The 20935-nt window shown below is 48.8% G+C and overlaps 2 protein-coding genes across 2 annotated transcripts; both read left to right on the plus strand.

The window, feature by feature from the left end:
- The first annotated feature begins 149 nt into the window (after positions 1 to 149).
- HSPA14 (heat shock protein family A (Hsp70) member 14) lies at positions 150 to 20500 on the plus strand. Its single transcript, XM_056114589.1, has 14 exons — positions 150 to 295; positions 1152 to 1232; positions 1311 to 1393; positions 8861 to 8909; positions 9039 to 9144; positions 10662 to 10752; positions 11833 to 11937; positions 12755 to 12916; positions 14870 to 15025; positions 16169 to 16271; positions 17547 to 17759; positions 18436 to 18609; positions 19324 to 19394; positions 20310 to 20500. The coding sequence occupies exons 1-14, from the start codon at positions 239 to 241 to the stop codon at positions 20386 to 20388; spliced, it is 1530 nt and encodes a 509-aa protein (XP_055970564.1). The 5' UTR covers positions 150 to 238; the 3' UTR covers positions 20389 to 20500.
- On the plus strand, positions 3280 to 4840 carry MSANTD7 (Myb/SANT DNA binding domain containing 7). The gene is made up of 2 exons (XM_056114590.1): positions 3280 to 3867; positions 4309 to 4840. Exons 1-2 carry the CDS (start codon positions 3327 to 3329, stop codon positions 4824 to 4826), a joined length of 1059 nt encoding a protein of 352 aa, XP_055970565.1. The 5' UTR covers positions 3280 to 3326; the 3' UTR covers positions 4827 to 4840.
- Positions 20501 to 20935: the final 435 nt, after the last annotated feature.

The raw sequence follows: 20935 nt of genomic DNA on the forward strand, positions 1-20935 counted from the left end.
GACTGGCGCGTGCGCACTACTGCAGGAATGGCTGTGCTACGAGGGGCGGGGCGAGACGCTCTAAGGCGATTGGCTGTGCATTGAGGCGGGGAGGCGGGATCTTGATCGTGATTGGCCGCAATGTCGGAGCCGGCGGGCTAGGGGCTGGCCGCAGTGGGCGGGCGGGAACGTGAAGTGTCCGCGGTGCCTGATGGGGCCCCGCGCAGCCTGGGCGCTGTGACCACTGGGCCTCCGCCTCATGGCGGCCATCGGGGTGCACCTGGGCTGCACATCAGCCTGCGTGGCCGTCTACAAGGTGAGGGGCTGGGGGAGTTGGGGAGGCTGGGGGTCCAGGGACGCGGAGGTCCGGGTGGGGCTCCCGGTGCCTTTGGGAGCCCGAGGCTGGGGGTGGGGGGACGATGCCGGAACCTGGAGGCCGGTCAGGGGGTCCTGAGACCCCCGGGAGCCTCTACCGGGAGTTGCTGGGTGAAGGGGGGGGGTGCCCGTGCTCGTGGGAGCTGCAGGCCATGTGGGAGGGCGGTGGCCCCAAGACTCGGAGGCGGGAGTGGGGGACGTGTTGTGGGGCGGGAGGTCCCCGGGGCGCCGTAGTCGCCGGAGGCCCGACCCTCATCCCTCCCACCCCCCACTCCCCCAGCATCTGAGACCCAAGCTGTCGACCCCGCCCGGGTGGCTAGTGCATTGATGCTGGCTGGACCCGGGAAGTGCATAGGTGCTGGCTTGGCCCTTTGGCATCGTTCTGGTTGGACCAGGAGTGGGGAGCCTGCCTTCGTCGCATCAGAGGGGAGGAGAGAGGGTTGGTACTCAGGACCCCTCTCCCTGACCCCAGCGGGAGTCACGATTACACGCTAGGCCTCAGGAAACCCCTCAAACCCGCAAGGTGCATGCGGAGAGGAAGGGCGTTTGCAGGGGAAGGAGGCGGCGCCAGGCTCGGGTCGGAGCCGGGCGTGGGTTGCAGAGCAGACCCTGGAAGCGAGGCCTTGGAGAGAAATCCAGGAAAGCCATCCTGGTCACTGGAGGCTCCCAAGCCTGGGTGACAGGCGAGTCTCTCCCCGCAGTGCTGGGCAGGCCACTCCGGCCCCTGGGTGCTCCACGGGCCGGGGGAAACAGTGTTGTTCATGCTCAGCACTCAGCACATTGTGTTTCCCCCTTAGGATGGACGGGCGGACGTGGTGGCCAATGACGCCGGGGACAGAGTCACTCCAGCGATAGTCGCCTACTCGGAGAATGAAGAGGTGAGCCTTCCCTCGGCTGTGCGGCCCTGTGAAGAATCAGTGAAAATTACCTGCTGTTAATCGTGGGCTCTCTTCCAGGTTGTGGGGTTGGCAGCGAAACAGAGTAGAATAAGAAATATTTCTAACACTGTGATGAAAGTCAAGCAGATCCTGGGCAGAAGGTAAGGAAGAAAGCATCTTTGCGTGGAGTACCGGGAAGGGGGTGATGCCCGCTGAGCATGGTGTGAAACCGGCTGCAAGCAGCAGAGTTGGATTTCGGTGCTGAGGATGGTCATTGTGGAACATTGATGGTCTCTTGACAATGATTAGGGTGTTGGTTCACAGAAGGGATTCACCCAGGTATTTGTTGTTTTGTATTATTTTCTGTTACTGACAGTTCTGCTAGTGTCCAACATGCATTTAGTTTTAATAACTTTTTTTTTTCATTCAGAAGTGGTTATTTGAACTTTTGTTTTCTTATTTTTTAACGGAGGGAAATGAAAAAATTTGTGGGAATTTGAACATTTCTGTGAACTTGACGTGAATTTCATATAACCTATTGTTAGTGTTCATAGTTTAGGTTTGAAGCTATTGATTTTCTTCCGGAGGTCCTCTTGTGACACTTTCCAGGAACGAACTTTTCCAGTTGACTTACGGTTAATCATTAAAGAACTAGCTTAATTAACATCTTAAGAATTAGGTTAATCATCTGTTGTGACTTTAATCAAAAGATTAAAGCAGCTTGCTTCCCCAGACTTCTGTCTCCTCAAATTACAGATTTCCATAGTAATTAGGGCTTCGTATTTTCACTGGATAGTAATACTTGCTTTTGTGTTTTTAAGTTTTCAAAGTGCATTCATATCTATTATTTTATTTAATCCTCTTAAATCCCTGTGAGATCGCTGGGGTGGTATTTTTCCCTTCCATTTATGAGTTCGAAAATTAGGCATCTAGAAGTTAGGGTACCTCTGAATTAGTTGGAGGGGGTGCAGTTCAGATCCCCAGACCCTGGGTTGTGGGTTCTTTGCTCTTTACTTCATTCTGTTGAGAACGTAAGTAGTTATTTCCTTGTGTCTGTCTCTCTTCTGATGATAGGTTACAGATTAGTGCACTAATATTTCTTTCCTACATTCGTTTAGTTATCTCTCTATGTTTCGTTAAATCGAACCTGATCTGTATTTCCTTCCTTAGGATATCTATCCACTAAACCAAAATTTAGAGTGTTTTGAAGAGAACTCACTTTTTTTTTTTTTGGCAATAGCTATACTTGCTTGTCTATTTATTTTAGTTTATGGTTTTTTTTTTTATTTTGAGACTTTGAACTTCCCATATGGTTGTGAGTTAGGAGAAGGGAGAGATCCAATGTCTCACTGGGTTCACCAGTTTCACTCCATGGTAACATCATGTAACAATTCTAAATCAAAATTAAAGTAGGTATCACAACCAGGACACTGACGTGGAAGCTCTCGGGAGCAGGAAACAGTCCCCCGGTAGCAGTATCCTAGGGCAGGTGGTCTCCTGCTGCCCAAACTAAAGCCATCAGCCTTCTTTGATGAGCCTGAATGGTACCTTGTAAACAAAGGCAGGCTCTGGAGGGGACAGATCGGCCCAGGGAGCCTCGGCAGGTCGGTGGAGGATGTTGCTAGCCCGTGGTCTGCGCTCCTAAGGGAACTGCTTCCTAGTTCAGGCCATGGGCCCCTTCATCTCCTTGTTTGTTTTCTAGAACCATTTTCCAGATGGCCAGGGTTCTCATAGCTCTCAGCCGCGCAGCCTTCTGACCGTTGGCGGACACGCCAGTTCTCTCATTAGCAGTTGTTCCCTCTCGTGTGTGTCCCTCTAGGCCTGAGCGTGGGTCCCCCCCCTCCTCCCTCCCGTGCATGTGTATGTGACCTACTCGCAGGCAGCACCACTTCGCTTGATGTCCCAGTGACCCCGCTGGCCTCCCCGTGACTCTCCTTTCCCAGTGGACCTCCAGCCAGAAGTGCGCTTGCTGACCCTGCCTTCCTAGCACTCAGCCCCGAGAGGGAAGAGTCGGCTCTCCCCGGAAGTTCCCTGGGAGCTTCCCCACACCTCCAGCCTCCTCCCTCCCTCTGGCCTGCCCCCCACCAGCGCGCCATGGCCGGGGCCAGCGGCAGCGCGGGCATCCGCTGGTCCAGACAGGAGACGCGCGCCCTGCTCTCCATCCTGGGCGAGGCCGAGTACATCCGGCGCCTGCAGACTGTGCACCACAACGCCGACGTCTACCAGGCCGTGGCCCAGCGCATGCAGCAGGAAGGCTTCCGCCGCACCGAGCGCCAGTGCCGCTCCAAGTTCAAGGTCCTCAAGGCCCTGTACCTCAAGGCCTACGTGGCCCAGGCCACCAGCTCAGGGGACGCCCCGCACTGCCCCTTCTACGAGATGCTCGACCAGCTGCTGCGGAGCCAGACCGCGGCAGACCCAGGCCCCTTATCGGACGGTGCGGCTTGGGCCAAGCATGGGGAACCGGGCCTTGTGGTCTCCGAGGCCCCCCGGGAAGAGGTGACCGGCCTTCTGCATGCCCAGGGGCCGCAGGCCGCAGCCCCCCAGACTGCCCTGGGGTCAGTGCAGGGATCCGATGAGGATTGTCAGCTGAGAATCAGTGACCCGGAGGACTCTTGGGATGAATCCTCGGGCCCAGGTAACTCCCCGGCAAGAGGAGGATAGGGGCCCCTGGGGCTCCTGGTCCCCACTGCGCCATGTGGCGGGATGCCGCCCTCCTGGGCATCACCTTTGTTTCTGCCCCTGCTCCCCCAATCTTTTCTTTTGGAAGGAAAGAAAAAAGAAAGAAAAGAAACCTAATGGTTTGCAGACCCGCTTTTGAAAAGCTGTGACCCTGTGAACGGAAGGGGGTGACCCCTCTGTGCCCCAAAGCAGCCTGAGTCCTCCCCCAGGTCACTCTGGCTGCATTGGATGGGCACCCTGTGTCCGTAGCTATTGAGTGGGACCGAGAACGGTGTGGGCAGAGGGCCGGTCAGGCGAGGGGGGTGGCGCAGAAGGCGGCAGTGAGCCCCCCACAGAGATGGTCTTGGCTCTCCTGGGCGCCGCGGCCCTCTTGCAACCTTGGTGCTTTGTCTTTCAGGGTGCTCGCGAGGGACCCCCAGCTACCGCAGCTCCCACCGCCTTTTCCGAGGGGTGGTCGCTCCCCGCCGGAGCAGCCCCCCGACCAGACTGGCTGTGTCTGGGGACCCCGGCCCCGGCCAACAGGCTCCCGGCATGGCCGCCCCGCAGCAGCCCCCGCACGCCACCCCTGCCACTGGGACACCTGTTGTTTCCGGGGGGGCCAGGCCTGTGCCCAGTGAGCCCCTGCCACGTTGGGGCCGGCGGCGAAGGCGGTCGGTGGCCAGGACCATCGCCGCTGAGCTGGCTGAGAACAGGCGCTTGGCGCGGGAACTGTCGCGGCGCGAGGAGGAGAAGCTGGACAGGCTGATCGCCATGGGCGAGGAGGCCAGCGCCCAGCAGGACGCAGCCAATGCGCTCCGCAGGGATGCCGTGGTGGCCGTCGGGCGCTTGGCCAGCGCCGTGGAAGAGGCCACCGGGGCTTTTCAGCTGGGGCTGGAGAAGCTGCTACAGAGGCTCATTTCCAATGCCAAGAGTTAGGAGCGGGTGGTCCACGGGGCACTCCCCAGGTCCCCGGCTCTTCCTCCCCCTCCTCCTCCTCCTCCTCCTCCCCCCCCTCTTCCCTGTAGGGGTAGGAATGTTCATGCCCATGGCTTTTTCCGAGGGTCTCCTCTCGCCAGAAACACTCTCCTGGTGGGAGAGGGGGCCAGGAGGGCATCACTGGCACCAGGGCCAGGCAGCGGGCAGCTCGCCTTGGGCACTGGGGCAGAGCACTTTCATCTGCCGCTTCCTCAGTTTCCTCCTCTGTGAATCAGAGCAAGGAGATAGCCTGCCAACCCCCAGGGCCGTTGTTAGGTAGATGTGGAGGGGTTGGGAGTTGAAAGCAGGAGGAGGTTACTAAGGGACAGGACCTTGGCCTCGGGGGCTGGGGGCCACTTTAGTTGGTGCTGGTGCTAGGGTAAGGGTACCCGCCTTGACCACATCCCTGAAACTTCCCTCCTTTACCAAGGCTGCTGCCTGGAGTTTGGGGTCTTTGTTTGGCGCAGACATAACATGTGGTTGCACTTTCCCCTCTCACATGTACACTGCTGTGTCCATAAGACACCTGACATGAGCGCCCCGAACAGCCGAGCCATTTTTCTCCGGTTTTACCCACTGAGTCTCCTGTCACTGGGAGGATATGGTCAGGAACTGACAGGGACCCACAGTCAGGTCCGTGTTGATAGACGTGGTAGATGCTGGCTGTCTTATAAAAAAGATTGGATGGATGTAAATTCTTTACATTCCATATTACTTTGTATGTGTGATTCCAGGCCTTCAACTTTGGGTTGCCATTTGAACAGTATGGAAATACTTGAGGCCTGTGAGAAGTACGGGCAAGTTGCTAAAAGAAATGCACTTTTTTATTTTTCTTTTTTCTTCTGTGAGCTGTTCCCTGTTTAATGTGTCACAGAAGGCGAGCCCTCAAAAACTGTCCTCCTGGGGGAACTCTCAAAAGATACCTTTCTCTCAAAGGATGTGGGCGAAAGTTGACGTACTGATGGGCATAAAGGTGGTGGAAGAGCAGCGCTTTGGGACTTGTTGGGCGTGTTGTGGATAAAGGCAGAGCTGAGTCCTGTTGAGCCCCAGCCCTCACCGGGACTTTGCCTTGCCCCAGAGCTCAAAGGCACTTTCCATTCACTGGAGGAAGCTTTTAGTGGTTAACTTTGAACTTTCTGAAAGCACAATCTGGGAGCTTAGAATTTTAAAAGCTTTCTTCCCATCGAGAGGCTATTTAAAAAAAAAAAAAGCAAGGGGAAGTTTTGTTTCTCTTTTTTAGACTTAGGTGCTTAACTAAATACTGGAGATAATAAAAGGTGGAGGGAAGGGCATTTGCTTTGCATGCGGCTGACCTAGGTTCGATCCCCAGCACCCCATATGGTCCCCCAGCACTGCCAGGAGTAATTCCTGAATACAGAGCCAGGAAGAACTCCTGAGCATCTCCAGGTGTGTGACCCAAAGAGTCCAAAAAAAAAAAAAGTGGAGGGAAAGGGTAAGCGTCACCAGACAGATTGGGACAGTGAATGCCCAGCAGGCCGGTGACCTGGGACAGTGACGCCTGCAGGAGCTGCCCATGTGTTGAAGGACGTGGGACTCAGCTAGACCACAGGGGCCTCGCCTGCTCCTGGTCTGTCTCTGCCGGAATCATTTGCCCTCCGGTTTCTTTAATAACAAGGAATTCATGCTCGATGTCTTCTAGTACTGGTCATTTGTGGGGGGAAAGATTCTGTGCTAAGCAGCATGGCAAATGACAATGTGAGGTTTTCCCTGAACTCTTTCCCATTGGCAAGTGGCGAGGAAGCATCCCGCACTCTTCCTCTCGAGGCATGTGTGTGAGTCTCTCCCCAGACAGCGGATCCCAGCTTGGAGGAGAGCATATCTTCAGAGTTGAGGTGGGGACACAGACACATCTTCCCTGTTCTTGACCCTCATGGGAGTGTGTCACTGGTGGCCAGGTAACCCCGTTAGTAGGTGCACTCACTGGAAAAAACCAGCCACGTACCCGAAGGACAAGGGGGTTCTGAGCTGCCGATGGCGATCTGGGTCTCCCTGTGGCAGTGAAGTGCAATCCAAGGGGACTTAGCACCCAGGGAAGAAGCGGAGTTCAGCTGGGCAGGGCATGGCACGACATGCTCATGGCTGAAGTACCCTCCATGTGGCACTGAAACTAAAGAGAAAAGGCTGTCAAGAGGAAACTGAGGCTGCAACCAAGCCCCAGAGGATGCTGGCAGCGGGGTCGGTTACCCACATGCACATCAGCTCCGGGCACGCTGGGAGAACATGCATGGGCTGCCACGCTCCGGGGCAGGGACCCTCCTGGGGGTGTGCCCGCCCGCGGCCACACTGGGGGAAGCAGCTGGCAGGATGCACGCCCATCAACAAGGTGCCATGTGTGTGCCGCCCGCCTGCTACCCTCTGTGTATGTCACGCGGCCTAATCCTGGTGTGCACAAATAAAGTTTTGGCTTGTATGTCGCTGTGGGTCAGTGCACTGCCTCCTAGCGCTCCGTCACCACCTCAGTTCTTTGCTGCTCTGCCAGCTCGTTACCAACGTCTGACTCTGGCCCAGAGCTCCCTGTGCTTGTTCTCACGAAATCGGGCCCTCGGCATGACCACAAGCAAACTATCTCGTAAAATCCCAGATAAACAATTATGTCCGCGTGCTACCCGTCACTGCCCAGACCAGGACAGCCGGCTCTGGTTGGCAAATCCTGTTACGAAGGAAGCAGAGCTGATGAATAGCATGCTGAGGTTATGCCCGCGTGCAGACAACCTCAAATTATGCGCAGGCTTCGTCTTTTTTTTTTTTTATGGCTTTTCAAGTAATTATCCAGGGTGTAGTCTAAACCCGAGAAAAGTGGGGCGAGGGAGGAGTGGGAAGGATGCTCACTGGGAACGCTCGGATTCCATCCAGCTCTGTCATGTGGCTTTGGACACACTCCATCCCCGTACCCTGCCTGTTTCTAGGTGATGAGGAAGAAGTCGGAGGCCACCCAAGTGTTTTAGAGTTCTAAGCTAAATCTGTCCATTTTAAAACCTCTTCGTCCTCTGAGAACAGTCCTTAGGTGCCCAAGTCCCCAGCAGCCAGGCCAATCACTCCTCTCCTCCCCACATAAAACACTGAAGATGCCTCAACAGAACCGCCCGAGGCCCCTGGGAGAAGGGCTTGGTGGGGTTGGGGGGAAATCTCTCAGTTTCTGGAAGAATTTGACTGTGGATGACTTTCTGATCAAGGTGCAGGCCATTCACTGTCTTAGTCAGGTGGACACGGCCTGGAGTCACAGCTTTAGCTGATAAGTCATTGACCCCTTTGGATCCTGGGCCAAACTATCTCCACCTGGCTGTCGGGAAGTTCTGTGAGGTAAAACCTGCGAAAGGCTTTGTGCAGCGTGCATAAATTGGTGTTACTCTTGAGCAATGTAATGCCCATTGTGGTTTTTTGATGTGTTTTTTTTTTTTTTGCCATCAGTGTTTCTTTAAAAGCATCTATATTATAACACACACGCATGCATCCACGCACACGTGCTCTGTACTCTTATGCCTTTTCTTATAGAGCATTCGATCTGGATCTTCGGGGTTTGAGTATTGATTCATGTTACGAAGCCATGTGATAAAGATGGTGTCTGGTGTCCTGGTTTGTCCTGTTTTGCAAATCTCCTTTGTCCTGTTTACCTCGGTGCTTGAGTTTTGAGAATCAGATGTGAAAGCTGTTTTATAACGCAAATCCCTGATAGGAACAGTCACCCCTCGGTGTATGAGATGTGCTAATAGCAAGATCAGAAAGCAAGTTAAAAGCTGTTTACTGTCAGGTGCGAAAGTGAACACTTCAGTGGAATGACTATGACCTTTGTAAATGCACCTTTTAATCCAAAGTATAATTATGGACGTGGGATGTAATTATGTCTTAGTATTTGATGTTTTTAATGTCAGCAACTTAAATTTTTGGTACACTTTTCAGTGATTGAAAAATGCAAATTCTTTAAACCTTACATGTCAGCAATGTTAATTTTAATACCTGTCTCTCTTTATTGTCAGCTCTGATGACCCCCAAGCTCAGAAATACATCACAGAAAGTAAATGTTTAGTGAGTATGCTTTTGTTACATTTCTATTACACAAAGTAGTCGCTAAAGTTGTGAACTTTTCCTGACTTGAAAGAGCCTTTTTTATGAACCGAATTTTCTTATTTAACATATAAATCATTTCCTTTATAGGTCACCGAAAAAAATGGGAAATTGCGATATCAAATAGATACAGGCGAAGAAACAAAATTCGTTAACCCAGAAGATGTTGCCAAACTGATATTTAGTAAAATGAAAGGTATCGTGCCCAAAAGACCTTTTGAAAGTTGACACTTAGGAAGTTGGAGTGAGGCTGGGTATGTGGCTCAGTAGTGAAGGCCCTCGAGGCGCGGGGTTGGGTCCCCCCACACTGGGATTGAATGTCACCCCGAAATACCCTGGTGGGCCGCCCTCTAGGCCACCAAGCACCATGGTATATGCCCCTTGCAAAACAAATCAGAGAGACCACTTGGTCCTGACTGAAACGGGGCAGTTGAGCACATCACCGGTCAGGAGACCTACAGGTTCCTCCTCCTGACCAGGCCACTCCGGATCAAATGCCCATTTCTCTGATTTTTCTTTTGGCATAATGCAAATGGACTTGAGTAGGTTGGTGTGCTCACAGCTCTCTGATACAAAATTGGGAAGTGTGCTTGGCACTGGGGACTGAGGCCTCTCTGGGGTGGACGCTCGCGCTCAGCACTGCCTTGGGCAGCGGGAAGGGCAGGGGGAAGAGGTCTGGTCAGGGGAAGACTCTCGTTGCCTTCTGTGGGACAATGTGGCATTTCTGATGCAGGTTATTTATGAGGCTCCTTTTTTTTTTTTTTGAATCACTGAGATACAGTTATAAGCTTTCATGTTTGAGTTTCAGTCATACAATGAACACCCATCCCTCCACCAGTGCACATTCTCCACCACCAATGTCCCCAGTATCCCCCTGTCCCATCCCACCCCTCCCCCTGCCTCTATGGCAGACAGTTTCCTCTATACTCTCTCTCTCTCTACTTTTGGCATTATGGTCTGCAGTACAGATACTGAGAGGCTATCACGTTTGGTCCTTTATCTACTTTCAGCGCACATCTCCCATCCCGAAATATCCCTCCAATCATCATTGACTTAGTGTTCCCTTTTCTATTCCAGCTGCCTTCTCCCCCAGCTCATGAGCAGGCTTCCAACTATGGAGCAATATTTCTGGCCCTGTGTCTACTGTCCTTTGGTGTCAGTTATGAGGCTCCTGGGATGTGTTATAAATTTGTGGGATGGATGCAGCCCTTGAAACGTGCTTGATGACATTATGCTGGTTCGGTCTTCACCTTGATGCATTAGAAACCGCTCTGTGGAACCGTCTAGTTTGGGAGAGGGTTGCCGCTCAGACGCCTGAGAGCCAGGCCCTCTGGAAACTACCATGTTTCCTGCTCATAGACTAAACCACAACCACAGGGTGGAGCTCATTAGTTGAGAGAGCAGGAGAAGAAAATCAGCAGGCTGGAGCAGTCCAGTGAACTGGCAAATCTTGATGGAGGAATGATGGCGCACGTTTCAAAACAAAAATCTCATAGTGACCCAAGAGATGGTACAGGAATAAGGCGTTCGTCTTGCACATGTCCAATCCCAGCACGTATCCTGTCCCCGAGCACAGCCAGGAGTGACCCTCGAGTGCAGAACCAGGAGTCAGCCCCGAGCACCACTATCCCCAAAACCAAAAAGAAAAAACAAAACTCCACACAAAATACCTCTTTTTGGTGTCAACTTATTTTTATATGTCTTCATATGCAGAAACAGCACACTCTGTCTTGGGCTCAGATGCAAATGATGTCGTCATTACGGTTCCATTTGATTTTGGAGAAAAGCAAAAAAGTGCTCTTGGGTAAGCAGAGCTGTCAATTTATCTTATTTGCTTAAAAATTGTGTAATATTACATTGTAAAAGAATTAAATTCAGAAATACTTCATATCAAAACTATTTGTCAGTGCATTGCATATTTATGTACATATGATTAGTAGGGTGATGGTCATTAATATTTTCTGCTCTTTATGAAATGCCAAAAGTACATAGTTGAGGTTCTCTCGTAGCTTTTTTGGCTTGGAAATATTCTTGATTACCAAGAAACTGGTAGTTGAGTCTCACTGTGGGTTTCTTCTTCCAGCCCGTGTCCTCCTTGGACACGTGTCCAGCTGGCTGGTCACCGTGTTTCTTTGCTTTCCTGTTCCTTCTCTGGAGAAGCTTCTGTTCTCTCTTGAACACACACGTCTCCCTCTCTCCCCTCACAGCTTTCTAAATAGGTTTCAGTAAAAACTATTGTGTGTCACCAAAAAAGGGGCGGGGCGGGAGGAATCTCTTATCTTAGTTTTCACGTAATTCAGATTTATGCAGGAGTTCTATAAAGTTGTATTTGCATTGTCTCCACCTTCTTCTTAGTTTGCAAACGGAACGTTGTGTTTCGTGTTTCTGGTCATCGAGCAGATTTAACTGGTGACCCTAGAACAGGCCATACCTGTGTGGTGGGCTTGGATTTGGGGCATCGTCTAAGTTGCTTTCAGTTTAGCAGAGACTTGCTTTATTAATTTGAACTTGTGAATGTTAGAAATGATTACCCTAAATTGAAGAAATTAGAAATTCTAAACTGTATCATAAGTGTGTCTTAGTGGCTCCCACACTTTGTAAGCCTGGACATTTGGAGAGCTCTCTTTTCGTCATTCAGCGGCATCAACACGTGTCCTTTTGTCGAGAACACAGACTCAGAATATTATTATTTTAGGCAAAAAGTGGTCAGTTCTTAGAAAGTCACATTCGTCTCTTCTGTTCTGTTGTTTCTAAAGAGCATTGCCCTTTCTCTTCCATTTATAAAATCCTATTGGCTGCCACATGAACTCTTCAGCAGGGCATTTCTAGAAATGTAGGTGAGCTTTTGGTGGTGTGGAATTCACTGAGAGCCGATTGTTCACAGGGAAGCGGCGCGAGCTGCAGGTTTGAATGTCTTGCGGTTGATCCACGAGCCCTCTGCAGCTCTTCTGGCTTACGGCATCGGACAAGACTCCCCCACTGGAAAAAGGTAAAAATACATTTGCAGCTTTCAGCTCTTCAGCACAGAAAACAGGTTAGAGGAAAGCCATTTCACCCAGTCGTCTCTCACGCACCGGTTCCAAGCTCTTATGAGTGAAACAGTGAAACCCCCACTTAGAGGCTATCACGTAGATGAGAGGGATGCCCTCGGAAACCAAAGGACCCAGCAGGAGGGAACACAGGAGCTTTTCTGCTCTTATCACTCACAGTTTGTCTCTTTATAGGAGAAACATTTAAAATGTCTAATCCTTGCCAAGTTCCGGCTCCAGCTAGGGCACTATTAATGTTACTACCTGTTCCAGTTGGGAAATGTGTTTGGAAATAGTGAGAACGCTTTTCATACATTGGTGGAAAATCCAGCACAGGAGTTTAAGACTCATGATGATGAAATCATAAGATATGCTCCAAATTTTGTTGCCAGAGACTTGTAAAGTCTCTGAGAGTTTAAAGAGACCCAACATATGGGCTGCAGCTTGGGAATATTAATTCTGGTGGCTTGTTTCTCCCTAATCTCACAGTCAAACTATTAGGTCTAAAACTCTAGAAAATTCAGAGCCTGGAGGGATAGTACCACGGGTAAGGTACTCACTTTGCATATGGCCAACACGTTCCATCCCCCTGGAGCCCACCAAGAGTGACCCCTGGGCGCAGAGCCAGAGAAAGCCCTGAGCATGGCCTGGTGTGGCCCAAAGCCCCATAGCTTAAAAAAAAAAAAAAGTTAAAATAAGTTACTTCTAGTGCCCAGTTTACTTCAAAGTGTTGTGCTTCTTTGCGAACTCACCCTGACTTCTTGTCTTTCTTCAAAGCAATGTTTTGGTGTTTAAACTCGGGGGAACGTCCTTATCTATCAGCATCATGGAGGTCAACAGTGGAATCTACAGAGTTCTCTGCACGAACACGGATGCCAACATCGGCGGGGCACACTTCACAGAGACCCTGGCGCAGTATCTAGCGTCCGAGTTCCAGAGGTGGGTCTCGGAGATGTTTTACTTGAAATTTCTCTTTGGGGGCTTCATCCCCTAGATTTATTGTAAACTATCCTGCTTCAGAAGAGGTGTGATTTTTCATTTTTTTTCCATTACATTGCCTGGCGTTCTGTCCAGTCCCGGCAGCGGGGATGGCAGAGGCCCAGCCTCCAGCAATGTGCTGGGCTCGATTGTTTGCATGTGATAGGAATCCACAGTGGTGCTCCCACAGAGCCCAGCCCAGCCCTGCAGTGCCCTTACATCTGCCCCTGCGCTGAGGCTTCTTCAGACCTGGGCACTGTGATTGGGGATCTCGGGGTCTGCGTTTCTGGGCTTCTGAGAGTGATCACCTGACATTAGAGTCACATTGAAGTGGATTCATGGCTTAGTGATTTAGGAATAAGACTGCCACAGTTAATGAATATAATTATCTCACGCAAAATTCAAAACCTGTCTGACAACTCAAAAATTCAATGTTTAACAGTTAACACTTAGAGCGCTTTTTAAAAAAAACTATAATCAATACAGCCTTTTCATCAGTTTGACTAAATCAGGCTTTAAAAAAGCACCTTGGGCTGGATAGATAGTCCAGGGGTAAAGGCACTTGGCATGCACTTGGTTGGATCTGGTTCAGTTTCCGCCCCCCATAGAGTCCCCCAAGCACTGTCAGGGGTAAAGGCACTTGACATGCACCTGGTTGGACCTGGTTCAGTTCCCGCCCTCCATAGAGTCCCCCAAGCACTATCAGGAGTGACCCCCAGAGCGAATAGATGAGTTATTCCATGTGTGATACAAAAATTAAAGCGAAGATTTAAGGGAACCGAGTGATAGTACAGAGGGTAGGATGTTTGCCTCCCCAGCACCCCAGATGGTCCCCAGTGCCCGCAGGAGTGAGTCCTGCGTGCAGAACCAGGAGTCAACTTTATGATAAAGATCTGTGCTAGCTCTGACAGTGGACTTTACTACTAAATACTGGTACTCGATGTGAGCTATACTGCTTACAAAGGTGTTTTTAAAAGGAACTCACTGTGGAGATAGAGGAATTGTAATGTTCCAGCTTTCATAGGCATAAGGTCGCTCTGAACAAGAATTTCCAGTTGGTTGTAATGCCAGGCAGATACTTTCATGCCATTAGACAATGACTGTGCTGTGGTTGCAGAGGGGGAGGGTTTTTTTGGTGGGGTGGGGGGGCACACCCAGCAGTGCTCTGGGCTTATGCCTAGTTCTGTGCTCAGGGATTACTTCCGGTGGGACTCTGAGGACCATGCAGGGTCCTGGGAATGGAAGCTGGGTCAGCTGCATGCAGGGCAAGCACCCTCCCCACTGTACCATCTCTCCGTCACCAAGTACTTCAAAGTTTTACATGTATTTGTTAGTATCTTTTCTTGGGAAGATCCTTCTTTCTTTCTTTATTTTTTTTTGTTTGTTTTTTGTTTTTTTGGGTCACACCCGGCTCATGCACTCAGGAATTACTCCTGGTGCTCGGGGAACCATATGGGATGCTGGGAATCGAACCCGGGTCAGCTGCGTGCAAGGCAAACACCCTACCTGCTGTGCTATCGCTCTAGCCCCAAGATCCTTCTTTCAATTACTGGGAAATTTCTTTAAAATTCTTGGAGGGTTAGATGCCCGATATTAAAATCTGGTAGGGGAACTAGAGAGATAGTACAATGGGTAGGGCACTTGCCATGCACAAGGATGACACAGATTCCATCCCTGGCACCCCATATGATCCCCACAAGCAATGAGTGCTTCCCTGAGCAGCTAGGAGTAACCCCTGAGCACCTCCAGCTGTGTTCCAAACAGCAAGAAGAGAAAAGAGAAAAATAGAATCTGGTAGAATAGTCGTCTCAGCGCTTGTTACTCTGACAGGTCTCATCTATCCAGATTTCAGTTCAGAACAACTGAAAGTGGCCTAGTGATTTTTCAGACTTGAAAGTTTTCTGTGCAACGTAGGTCCTTCAGACATGACGTGAGAGGAAACAGCCGGGCCATGATGAAGTTGATGAGCAGTGCTGACGTCGCGAAGCATTCCTTATCAACCCTGGGCAGCGCCAACTGCTTTCTCGACTCGTTATATGAAGGGCAAGATTTTGACTGCACTGTGTCCAGGTAAACATGAAGTTCGGGCGCATATGCTGCCTGAGCCCGTGTGCTGCTTGTGCCCACATGGCCGAGCACATGTAGTGCCTGAGCACATGTGTCTCCTACATCTCCCCTCTTGAGATGAGTACTTTCCTGCTTTCCTGTCTGATGCTGGGATGTTTGTAGGGGCTCTCTCTGCCCTTGGGGAAGCCTGGATTCTCTCTTGAGCATGATACTCCCCACTCTCTCCCACTTTCTCTTCCTCCTTAAAAAAAAAAAAATGAAGTTCAAAAAAAACTTCTTAAATTTCTAGGGGCCAGAGCGGTAGTCCAGTGGGGAGGGTGCTTGCCTTGCAGGCAACCCACCCGAGTTCGGCCCCCGGCATCCCATATTGTCCCCTGAGCACCGCCAGGAGTGATTCCTGAGCTCAGAGCCAAGAGTAACCCCTGAGCATTTGCGGGGGTGTGCCCCCCCAAAAAAATTGATGAGGAATCAGTGGAGGGGATGGGCATCTGAGTTAACTGTAAGCAGGTCCTCACATGTAGGAGGCCTAAGTTTCAGCCCCAGCACACAGAAAAAAAATGAAAATCCTAAAAAAAAAAAAATTTGTATTTTGTTTTGTTTTTTAAGAATGTATTTCCTCTGCAGCAGTAGTTCCAGTGGTGATGCTCAGGGGTGCTGTGGGTCTCCTGTGGTTCAGAGCGCGCCCGAGAACTTCCAAGAGGCTCAGCCTCCAGGAGGAAGAAAGTGCTCGCCTGGGTGCGCAGAGCTTTTTCTGCTGTTGTTCCTGTTTCCAGAATTCCTAACTTAACGCTATGTTTGCCCATTTCTGATTTTTAATACCAACTAAGAAGGACATAGAATTTTTTGATTTTCATGAAGGAAATAATGCTTTGATTTCACAGACCAGCCATACAGTGTGCTTCAGTGCTGAGAGCACATAACTGCATTGGAACATCAGCCCCCTGCATTTAAGTAGCTTAGTGAAGAGACTTTTTTTTAAAAAAGTATAGTTTGTATGTAAATATGTGCCCCGCCCATTGGACTCTCCTCTCTGCCTAAAGAGAGTTCTTGAATCAGTTTTTTTTTCTTCATCAGAAAAAGATGCCCCATGTAATCAAATTTCAGTCCTTCTCTGTATCTTACTCCTCTCTCTCTGCATCTATACAGGGCCCGATTTGAGCTTCTCTGTTCTCCGCTTTTTAATAAATGCATAGACGCAATCAGAGGCCTCCTAGAAAGAAGCGGCTTTACAGCAGACGACATCAATAAGGTACCTTTTTTGTTTTGGTTTGGTTTTAATTTTATTTTTTTTTCAAAGTAGCTTTAGACTTGGAGCTAGGAAATGATCCATTAGTAGCACTGTAGCACTGTCCTCCCGTTGTTCATCGATTTGCTCGAGTGGGCCCAGTAACATCTCCGTCATGAGACATGTTACTGTGTTTGGCATATCGAATACCTCACGGAGAGCTTGCCAGGCTTTGCCATGCAGGCGAGATACTCTCGGTAGCTCACCGGGCTCTCCGAGAAGGGTGGAGGAATCGAACCCGGCTCAGCCGAGCCAGCCACATGCAAGGCAAACGTCCTACCACTGTGCTATTGCTCTAGCCCGACCCATTAGTACTAGATGTATATTTTCATTAATTTGAGTCTTTTCTAAACTGTGTTAAATGAGAAAAACTATGATATGTTGCCGAGTTAGTTAGGAATCTTCAGTTCCGGGTGAAAAGCAGACCTCCGTGTAATTTTGAATGTGTGTTGTGCGCCAGAACCTGTCGTTAGGTGTCAGAGCACTTCCCTTTGTGTTAAGGTAAAACCTGACCTTAGGCTTAAGGTTGTCGGGGAAGACTCTCTCCCCACCGCCCTGAGAGGCTGGCCTTGGAGAGCTGGACTGTGTGAGCAGGACACCCGCGTCTCAGAGGTCTCCCATCCCAAAGGCGACCAGCAGGCACAGGCTCTTGGACACGCCATCCTGGTGGGGAAGAGTGGGGCAGAATCCCAGGGGGCTTCCCTGGCTATAGAGGGGGTCGCATGCATTTGCGCATCTGAGCTCCTGCAGTTGGCCCAGGCCAGCACCCCAGGCAGCCTCTGAGAGGGCCAGGGAAAGACCCCAGCACCAAGTAGGGGTGCCTGGCCAGGCTGCCCACCCTCCTGCAGGAAGCACAGGACAGACTGAGCCTCAGCAGCCTGCAGAGGGCCCTGACCGTGTTCCAGGCAGCATGGTCTCATCATCTCTCTCTCTCTCTCTCTCTCTCTCTCTCTCTCTCTCTCTCTCTCTCTCTCTCCCCCGCCCCCCGGGGCCCCACCAGGAATAATCCCAGAGTGCAAAGCCAGTGTGAACCCTGAGCCTAGCTCTGTGTGGCCCTCAAGCAAAACAAATGCATGCATATTGTGTGTTACTATTAACAAAAGAATATAAAAGTTTTGTTTTTTTACTTTCACCATTTACGTTTGATGGAGAAGATAACTTAGCCTATGTTCACTCAATTTTGAGAAACAACCATGCTTCTAAAAGAAAAAAATCTGGAAGTTATTCTTAATTTCCTAGGTTGTCCTTTGCGGAGGGTCTTCTCGAATCCCAAGGCTCCAGCAGTTGATTCGAGATCTCTTCCCAGCTGTTGAGCTTCTGAATTCCATCCCTCCCGATGAGGTCATCCCTATTGGTGCGGCTCTGGAAGCAGGAATTCTCATTGGGAAAGAAAACCTGTTAGCGGAAGACTGTCTTAAGATAGAGTGCTCAGCCAAAGACATTTTAGTTAAGGTATGCTCTGCAGTTCTTCACTTTTCCATCAAGGATGGTGCAAATTGTGTACGTTGTTGTACATACCATGTTTTCCTTATGAACCTGGTCAAGTGTTTTCAGTTCAAATACATGATTTTACTTTGAACAAATGTCATAGCTGATTTCCAGCTTTCGATGTGGAACCCTTTTCTTCTGCTTCACGAAGTGAATATCTGATTTCTGGTTGTGAGGTTTGGTATAGAATTCAGCCATTTGACCTGAAATTCTTTAGGAGCAATGTTTAACAATACTTTCTTAAAGTTAATTTCATAATAACATAACTTTAATTAGGGGCAGAGGTAGAGTGGGTAGTGCCCTTCCCTTGCATATGGCCTACCCAGGTTTGATTCTTAGTGCCACATAGGATCCCCTAAGCACCACCAAGAGTGATCCCTTAGTGTGGAGCCAGGAGTAAACCCATGAACATCACTGGGTGTGGCCCCCAAACAAAACCAAACAAAAATAAATGAGTGAATGAGTCTGAAATATACAGAGGCACATTTCTGTTTCTAAGTAAAGTGGTTGGTTGGGATTAAGGATCGCTTCTATTTCCTTCTCTTTGCCTGGCTGGAGTTTCCAGATTGTTCACCAGAAGCATAGACCTTGCAGTAAGAGTGTTGTTGTTGAAAGCCCCTGTTCCTCTCCTGCTGCTTAGGGAGTGGATGCTTCAGGAGGCAGCCTCTTCACTCTTCTGTTCCCGTCTGGGACGCCCTTGCCGGCACGGAGACAGCACACACTGCAGGCCCCTGGGAGTGCGTCTTCCGTGTGCCTGGAGCTCTATGAGTCTGAGGGAAAAAGCACCGCAAAAGAGGAAAACAAGTTTGCGCAGGTAACCACGTGAAATCAGACCATAAACTCATCTCGGGGAACGCGTGAGCCTTCTCTTCTGGGTGAGATTCCATTTTCTAGGAGCTGACATGTGTATATGACTGTGACATCTGGCACATTTTCACGAGTGGGATACTTAGTCATCTTGGAAAGAGAGAAGAAATAATTTTAGTGTGAAAGCAATGGGAAAGTAGACGAAAAAGTGTATTAATGCTTTCTCTGAGCCCCTAACTCTCCGTGGTAAGAAGGCAAGTACAGCTGAGTGTGGTCTGTATTACCCTTCTGAGAGGTCAGAGCTTTGATTCCCCCGGCATAAAACTCAATTTTAGGTATATGTAATCTTCACTGTACAAAAGAATTTGCTCTCTGTTCCTTTAATAGGTTTTGTGAGTGTTTTGGGGAGTACATAGAGAAGACTTACTGGAATATAATTTACATGTAATAGTTAATATCTTGACTCCCAAAGTAATCTTTATTTCTGTAACAACACTTCATGGAAACAGTCACTTTAACCTGGGATAAATACATTAATCATCTTAAAATACCCTCCTAGAGAACACATTTCCAGTCAAGAAAACTTTAGCCCTACTCTCTAAGTTATTTCTGAATGGTAGAAGTTTTTTTCAGTAATAAGATATAGTACAATGGAGTAATTAATGTACCAATTCACAGGCCAAATAATTGAATAATCTTTGTGTTATTTTCTTATAAACAGGTTGTACTTCAGGATTTAGATAAAAAAGAAAGTGGATTACGTGATATATTAGCTGTTCTTACTATGAAAAGGTAGGAAATTAAACTACTTGTGCGGTGAAGAAAATTCACTGGGAGGCAACCTATTTCTTGATCCTTCACCCGATTATTTATTAACTTTCATCCTGAAAAATGACTGTATTTGGCAAAGTCTTATCTAAGGTCGTTTGCTTTCTGAGTTTTTATGAACTCACTAATTTGGTTATAATCAATCTAAGTCAGTAATCAGCTGGTCCTTATAAATTTGATACTTTTTTTTTCAGTCAATTTAAAGTTCAGTTTTCTAAGGTTTCAAATGATTAAAATTTCGTGACTACAAAGAGAGTAAGTTTATTTTACTCTGGCCACCAACATTTCTCTAATAAGTGAGTTACTGAATCCTCATTACTGTTTCTCCAATACAAACAGCAATAGCATTGTTTGCAAGTAAATTTTATCAAACTAACATTAGGAACAGCTTGTTCCATCAGCCACACTTGGTTAGACTCTGGACTTCCCAAGCTGGTTTTGCTGTGGCCTATATCTGTGAATGGCCTGATACATCTTGAGTAAAGCCTTAAACTCAAAGTCTTTATCACTGTGGGAAAGTGAATACAGCTTTTTATCTCAGTGATATGAGGACATTTTTAAGAAGAGCCACCTAATGATAGTAAACAGTAACTAAATTCAGACACATGAGGCTGGAGAGACAGCCCAGGGATAACGCTCTTGCCTTGAACATGGCGAACCCTTTCCAGCACCATATAAGGCTCCCTGAGGGACCAGGAGTGACCCCTGAGCACTGCTTGGTATGGCTCCCCAAGAGACAAAACAAAGACCCTGAAAATGCTTATTGTTTCTTAAGACTCCTTTAAGAAAATTATAAATTATCTGTTACTCAGGACCTCAGTTTCTCATGGACTTTCTGTTTATCAATAAGTTTGTGGAACGTGTTTTTTTTATGTTTAGGGACGGATCTTTACATGTGATGTGCACTGATCAGGAGACTGGGAAATGCGAAGCGCTCACCGTTGAGGTGGCATCCTAGTGCGCCTGGAGAAGCCTGGAACTTTCTAGAACTAGAACATCAACATTATTTGGTTTTGTTTATATGTTTATATTAAAATACTTTTGAATGAACTGTATAATGTTTCTAATAAACAATAATTCATTGGTAAGTGTTGTGATCTTTTCTGGTTTTTACTTCAGATTAGTCATGACTGGTGGGAAAGTAAAAGAATTTTTTTGTCATTAAACTAGGATGAAAAGATCTGAGCAGACATTTTACTAGAAATTTGACAGTGTCCTAAATTTTTTGCTTCTCTTCACAAATTACAGTGGGTAGGGTGCTTGCCTTACGTGTGGCCAATCCAGATTCTATCCCAGGCATCATATAAGGTCCCTAGGCCCCCTTAAGGAGTGATCCCTGAGTAGAGCCCTGAGCACCAGAGGTATGACCCCGAAAACAATAAAAAATATATATATATATGTGACAGGACCTCTTTGTGAGAAGACCCTTTCCTTCTCACCAAGGTAATCAGAAAGTAATTACATGAAAGTACATTACTTTCAGTACATTACAGAAAGTTGTTATG

This window comes from Sorex fumeus, unplaced genomic scaffold (genome assembly GCF_029834395.1).
Source record: "Sorex fumeus unplaced genomic scaffold, SorFum_2.1 ptg000026l, whole genome shotgun sequence".
NCBI lineage: Eukaryota > Metazoa > Chordata > Mammalia > Eulipotyphla > Soricidae > Sorex > Sorex fumeus.

What these genes read in the sequence shown, in the direction of transcription:
- HSPA14 (XM_056114589.1), top strand. Translation starts at nt 239, where the DNA reads ATGGCGGCCATCGGGGTGCACCTGGGCTGCACATCAGCCTGCGTGGCC. An exon ending in CCTGCGTGGCCGTCTACAAG is followed by an intron (nt 296 to 1,151) that starts GTGAGGGGCTGG and finishes TTTCCCCCTTAG; the next exon opens with GATGGACGGGCGGACGTGGT. An exon ending in CAGCAGACGACATCAATAAG is followed by an intron (nt 16,272 to 17,546) that starts GTACCTTTTTTG and finishes TTAATTTCCTAG; the next exon opens with GTTGTCCTTTGCGGAGGGTC.
- MSANTD7 (XM_056114590.1), top strand. Translation starts at nt 3,327, where the DNA reads ATGGCCGGGGCCAGCGGCAGCGCGGGCATCCGCTGGTCCAGACAGGAG. An exon ending in GGATGAATCCTCGGGCCCAG is followed by an intron (nt 3,868 to 4,308) that starts GTAACTCCCCGG and finishes TTTGTCTTTCAG; the next exon opens with GGTGCTCGCGAGGGACCCCC.